This window comes from Xenia sp. Carnegie-2017, unplaced genomic scaffold, assembly GCF_021976095.1.
Source record: "Xenia sp. Carnegie-2017 unplaced genomic scaffold, XeniaSp_v1 HiC_scaffold_57, whole genome shotgun sequence".
NCBI classification, from domain to species: Eukaryota; Metazoa; Cnidaria; class Anthozoa; order Malacalcyonacea; family Xeniidae; genus Xenia; species Xenia sp. Carnegie-2017.
This window is the reverse complement of record NW_025813523.1, coordinates 451,622-457,621: the sequence shown is the minus strand read 5'-3', so window position 1 is coordinate 457,621 and position 6,000 is coordinate 451,622. Positions and strand designations below refer to the sequence as shown.

At 34.7% G+C, this 6,000-nt stretch overlaps 1 protein-coding gene across 1 annotated transcript; it reads left to right on the top strand.

Moving 5' to 3' along the window:
* Positions 1-581: 581 nt before the first annotated feature.
* LOC124456591 lies at positions 582-2,418 on the top strand. Its single transcript, XM_047007000.1, has 3 exons — positions 582-615; positions 733-1,346; positions 2,116-2,418. Exons 1-3 carry the CDS (start codon positions 582-584, stop codon positions 2,416-2,418), a joined length of 951 nt encoding a protein of 316 aa, XP_046862956.1.
* Positions 2,419-6,000: the final 3,582 nt, after the last annotated feature.

Below are 6,000 nucleotides of genomic sequence, written 5' to 3'. Positions count from 1 at the left end.
ACTATACAACGGCTACTGATATATCAATTTTGGCCACTATATATTTCTAAATTGTTCTTTGAACGCGAAATATCATACAAAAGCGCAAATTCTTCGTCGTTTATCAAAGCGGCGTCATACGCGACAGCTATAGCATTTTTTGTTTTTCTGAAGGAGGCCATTTTTTTGAAAGTATAGGTTGTGAACTCACGAGTTCGCGTCGTTAAGGTGGCTTTATAGGAAAAAAATCAAGAAAAATTCAATTTTTCGAAAGTATAATTTTTTGACAGTTTAACTAATAATCTTTCATATACAATAGAGTTTTATAATACTAGGCTTTTATTTTACGTGATTTTAGAGGTTTTCTAAGATGCACCATGAATTTTTCATTGGTAACCATGGAAACCACATCAACTTTTTTTCAAAATAACCATGTTATACAGTTTTGCATGGTGATTTTCATTTTGTTTTGTAAAAGTAGAGTCCTTACAAAGAGGACTGGTAAGTAGGCGACTTACATCGCCTGGTTACCAAGTCAGAATGTTTATCCGTTCATGCTTGTAAAGAAAGTCAGTGAAATACTTTGTTGTAATCGCGTCAAAATGCCTAATAATAAGAAGTTTGTTCGATCGAAGGGTAAAAAACGAACGTTTCATGGGAATTGTTATGTTAAAGTCGACAATTTAGTTGATTCTCAGTCTTCTGAAACTGAGAAAGTAGATGAAACAAGTACTACTACTTTGTCAAGTTAAGTGGCATCTACGAGCGCATCAGAAATCAGATCTTTGCCTGCCTCAAAAAGAAAACTTCATTCTGATGTTTCAAGTGAGGATGACGAGGGTGTATCTGATGGATTTCGCCTGATAGATATATCTATTCTGATGTCGATTTTTAGCTCATTTCTGTGCCCAAAATGTAAGTCTGGTCACGTCGTAATGGAAGAAGACACATCGGCAAAAATGGGACTTGTTTCTCAACTGTCATTCAAATGTTCGGCTCGAATGTGCACATATTCCAAAGTTTTTTATTCGTCAAGTCGTGTGAAAAATTCTAAAGCATTTGAAGCAAACAGAAGGTCAGTGTTGGCGATGAGAAACATTGGCGTAGGTGATCAAGGGCTTGTGAAATTTTGTGGCGTAATGAATATGCTGTCACCCATGAATGCCAACTCATACAATGACCATGTGATGGCTATCCATGGAGCTGCTGAAGTTGTTGCAAAAAACAGTATGAAACATGCTGCTGAGGAGCTAAATCAATTCTATAAACCAAAAGATGGATTGTATGATGTTGGCATTTCAGTTGATGGGACATGGCGACGAAGAGGATATTCATCTTCCTATGGTGTTGTAACTGGCATATCATTGGTAACTGGGACAGTGCTAGATATCTAGGTTATGTCGAAAGAATGCCGGGAGTGTATGGCTGGAGCAGCAAGCAAAGTACTGAGGAATTTGTGCACTGGTGGGAAGAGTATCAGCACAGTTGCCATGCAAATTTGAAGGCTCATCTGGTGCAATGGAAGCTGCTGGATGTTTACAAATTTTTCAACGATCAGTTGAGCAATATGCTTTGCGGTATGTCGATTTTCTTGGTGATGGTGATAGCAAGGCTTACAATGAAATCAAAGAAGCTTCGGTATATGGTGAAAAACCAGTAACTAAACTTGAATGTGTTGTTTATGTGCAGAAAAGAATGGGGTCAAGACTTCGCTCCTTGAAAAAACAATTTGGAAGTACTCGCCTAAGTGATGGAAAAAACATTGGGGGGAAGGGTCGTCTAACGGACAAAGTCATTGATAACTTACAGGTATATTATGGTAAGGCAATAAGAAACAATTCCCACAGCATGGAAAGGATGAAGAATGCTATATGGGCAATATGGCACCACACTAAGTCAACTGATGCTAACCCAGACCACGATCTTTGCCCTAAAGGAGAAAGCAGTTGGTGTGGGTATCAGAGAGACATTGTAAAGAATAACCGAGAGTATTCTCACAGTCATCCACTGCCAGAAGCTGTTTCACTGTGTATATTGCCAGTTTTCACAGATCTGAGCAAAAGTCATCTGCTGTCTTCCTGTCTCCATGGTGGCACACAAAACCAAAATGAGGTATTCAATGCCTTGATTTGGCAGCGTGCCACCAAGGAGACACATTCAAGCCTGCCAACTCTGGAACTGGCAACCTTTCTGCCTGTGGGTGTTTTTAATGATGGCTCTAAAGCAATATTAGATGTGTTGCAAAACATGGGTATCACTCCTGGCTATAATACTAAGGCTGGAATGAAAAAAATGGACTATGACCGTCTTCGTCATTCAACCAGAAAGGGCTCAGAGAAGCAGAAAAGTTGGAGAAAGAGAATAAGACAAAGAAAAAAAGGATATTTTGACAAACTTACAGAAAAAGAAGGCACCCACTATGAAGCTGGAGCATTTTAAGATCTAAACTGAAACTGCTTTGGTGATCCTAAACTTTGCAGCTAATTTTCTCAATTTATCATTTTCAGCCTAGACCGAATATGCTTTTTGTGATTTCTGAAGAACTATAAGACCTACTGATCTGAAATTTTCACTGAAGATTTGTGATCATATTATTTGTGCAAGGAACTAGAATTTTTGATGTAGCACTAACTCAACACAAGTTATAAGCATTTTAGTCAATGGAATTTTGACGATTTTTATTACCTTACTTCAAGATACTCATTTTTAATGAAAGGATAGCCATATCAAGCTGATTCTAGTTCCTTGCATAGCTCAATGATTGTTTATAATATTATAAAAGATTGGGAACCACACCTATTATAGTTTTGCCAATAGTAAGTTTCTTGTGACCCCATACTTTTCATTGCCGGAAAAACAGGCTCAACTTACCAGGTCACTACACTTTTAGAATTGTATGAATATATACCAATTTTTTATGGTTAATTTGCTTAAGTGTTTAGTTTCTGCCCCCCAAAAATCATGGCATTCCAATAAATCTGTAATGATAAAATAAGCTTTTGGAAATGGCGAATTTTACGTATCGAGGACATGTCCCATTCCCTTTTATGTTTGCATAAAAATACTATACAACGGCTACTGATACATCAATTTTGGCCACTATATATTTCTAAATTGTTCTTTGAACGCGAAATATCATACAAAAGCGCAAATTCTTCTTCGTTTATCAAAGTGGCATCATACGCAAAAGCTATAGCATTTTTTGTTTTTCTGAAGGAGGCCATTTTTTTGAAAGTATAGGTTGTGAACTCACAAGTTCGCGTCGTTAAGGAAATCCAATCTTAATGACTTAACTTACAATGACACGCGGACGCATTCGCACCAGGCCATGCGTGCCAAACTCGCGTTGTTGTAACGCGCGTCGTGAAATCTTAAGGTCCCTAATGTATTAATGAGAACGCGTTAAAATTTATGTCGCCGAGCGTCGGCGCTGCCATCGCATCGAAAATTCAAAATTAAGTTAATTAGCATTTATCGTGTTTTATCACGAATAATCATGTTTTTCCGCAGCTATAAAAAAGTCACGACTTAAGAATGGTTCAAAGTAAACAAGTTAATCCACCATAATATAGAATTAGAGGCAAATATGGCGTATAAGCATGATCATTATAGCCCCACAAAACTTTGTTTTACAAGATGAGTGATCATCAAATAGCATACATTTGGCTATAAAGTAGACTCAGTAGAGCATTTTTGTTGTGGTCGACTTCAAAACTCGAACATTATCTTAAAATCTACGTAAAACACAGGTCTGGCTTAAGTTTGTTAATGCTTAAGGCTTCTTTCATTCTGAGTGTGGAGTGGAAGAAAAATATAGCGTTTGTGTCTTGGTTTGAAACTCCAGGTTAAGTCAATTCCTAATTGATGCCTAATTCGATCATGATGAACCCAGGTTAGGCTAATAAAATTACATTCCATTACATTGATTAAAAACAAAAAAAGTTTGTATTCTGTTTAGCTGTCCCTTACCCTGGTAGAAATCTTAAGTAAGGTTCTGTAAAAATATTATCAATGGGATAGGCAAAGGGGGAAATGGTGGTTAGGCCCTCCAGGAAAAATTTTTGCTCTCCCCCTACTAAAATGATATGTCAACAATATATGTATTCTATGGTTTACATCTTGGCTGCACCAAAAGATCTTATGGAATTATGTAAGGTCTTATTTCTATGTAAGATCTTAAATAAGACTTAAACAGTATCATTATTTAGTACAATTTGGAATTGAAACAAGATTTTTTTAAAATGTGGTATAAATTTATTTTAAGATTGTGAAGATCTTAAAAAGATTAGAAATAATTCTTTTATAAAATCTTAATATTATCTTAATAATATCTTGCAGTAGGTACTACAACTACTTTATATCAGGAAAAGTAACCCTTTGTTATTGTCAATCTGACATGTTATTTTTGCAAACTGGTAAAGAGCAACACTTAAATTTGGTGTAGTTGTGACTTTAAATTGTGATTGTCAGGTATGATATGCAAACGTAAATAGCTAAAATTATGGGAAAACATGGCTGGTTTAGTTGCCATAAAGTATTCAAATCAAAATACAGGAAGGTGAAACGATTGTTGTGAAGTATATGTAAATGACATGCATGACAGACAATTGATGAATCACAATTATCTCGTAAAGACATTCTGAAGGCTCATTTGAGTTGACCTATTTAATGTGCATGTATTGTTTCATGATTTATACTTAATAGTCTTTTTGTATGGAAAATAATTAATTTTTCTGGCTTGTAATTTTTTGCGAGCTATATAGCTTCAACTTGTGTACAGTGTATAAATTTTGAGAAAGTTTTTTTTGAAAAGTTGTTTTTGGCTTATATTAGTTGTACTAACATAAACCTCATTTAAGATTTTAGTGGAATTTTATGTTATTGGTTATATCCTATGATAAGTGGCATAGTTAGCATGTGTATATGTTTTAGCTCTGTTAGGCCATTGTGAAAGCATTGTAGTTATTTATTTCTATTGAAATTTTATTGTTTTTGCAATAAGTGGTTATGGTATTTTTACAGAGCAGCACAAAATTTCTTATTTGCTATGCCACTGCCTGTGTTTAATAAATAACTATGATTGACATTCATTAAATGGTGGAGTAAGAAAAAAAGTTGTTTTATGCACATATCTCCAAGTATTTAGTTTCATACATTTGTTTTCTTGTTCCAAGTTTCCAGCAAAAGTGCCCTTCATATATCTGGTTAGTGTAAGATTGTAACAATTACATATCCACATATTTTTGAAGAACAGTTATTTCTATATGTAGACTGCTGTGCATTGCTTACTGAGAATGTATATTAATAATGCAATCATTTTTTACTTATTTGGTTTGAAAATGTGACTACCACTCTACCAACTTTTTTTGTAGGCTTCTTTGGTGACAATGGATTATTGCCTGTTAGGAACATCCTAAGAAGACGTATGATGTGTTAGTAATTAAGCTGTGTGCTACTAGCCATTTATCTCAATCAGTTGGAGTATAAAACTTTTATTATTAGTTTTGATTATTTTCATGACTTTTTAATTTACAATATGAATAAAAGATCAAGTATTAGCATATGGAAAACACGCCAGATCGCGTGCATGCCAAACTTTGCACATCAATCAAATAATATATTTACTATTTAATGTGCTAAATACATAAATCAATTGAATAAAGACATTAAACAGATTTTTGCAACGCCTATGTTCTGCAAGGCTGTTATATAAATTACCGTTTAGTTAAATTAGACAATTTGGATTATGTAATAAATAGCATGTTTTTTTCAATGTTGATAGTGGATGCTATTACATGTTATTGCTCTTAGTTCTAATCGGATTGTCCTGCTGAATGTTGTATGCAGAAGGAGAGGGGGGCCAGTATTCATATGTGCATGTTATATTCCATAAAAACAGATGATGTCTCAGAAACTTATTAAGATGCGTAGTTAGTATTAATGAGCAAATAGTCAGTGAAAAGTCAGTAAATAGTTTTTAAAAAGTCTTTGAAAAGTAAATATTCTCATTTTGCTGCCTTC

Coding starts and splice junctions, on each gene's coding strand:
- LOC124456591 (XM_047007000.1), top strand. CDS start 582: ATGCCTAATAATAAGAAGTTTGTTCGATCGAAGG. Junction 616..732: donor GAAGTTTGTTCGATCGAAGG/GTAAAAAACGAA, acceptor TGTCAAGTTAAG/TGGCATCTACGAGCGCATCA. Junction 1,347..2,115: donor TTGTAACTGGCATATCATTG/GTAACTGGGACA, acceptor TTGATTTGGCAG/CGTGCCACCAAGGAGACACA.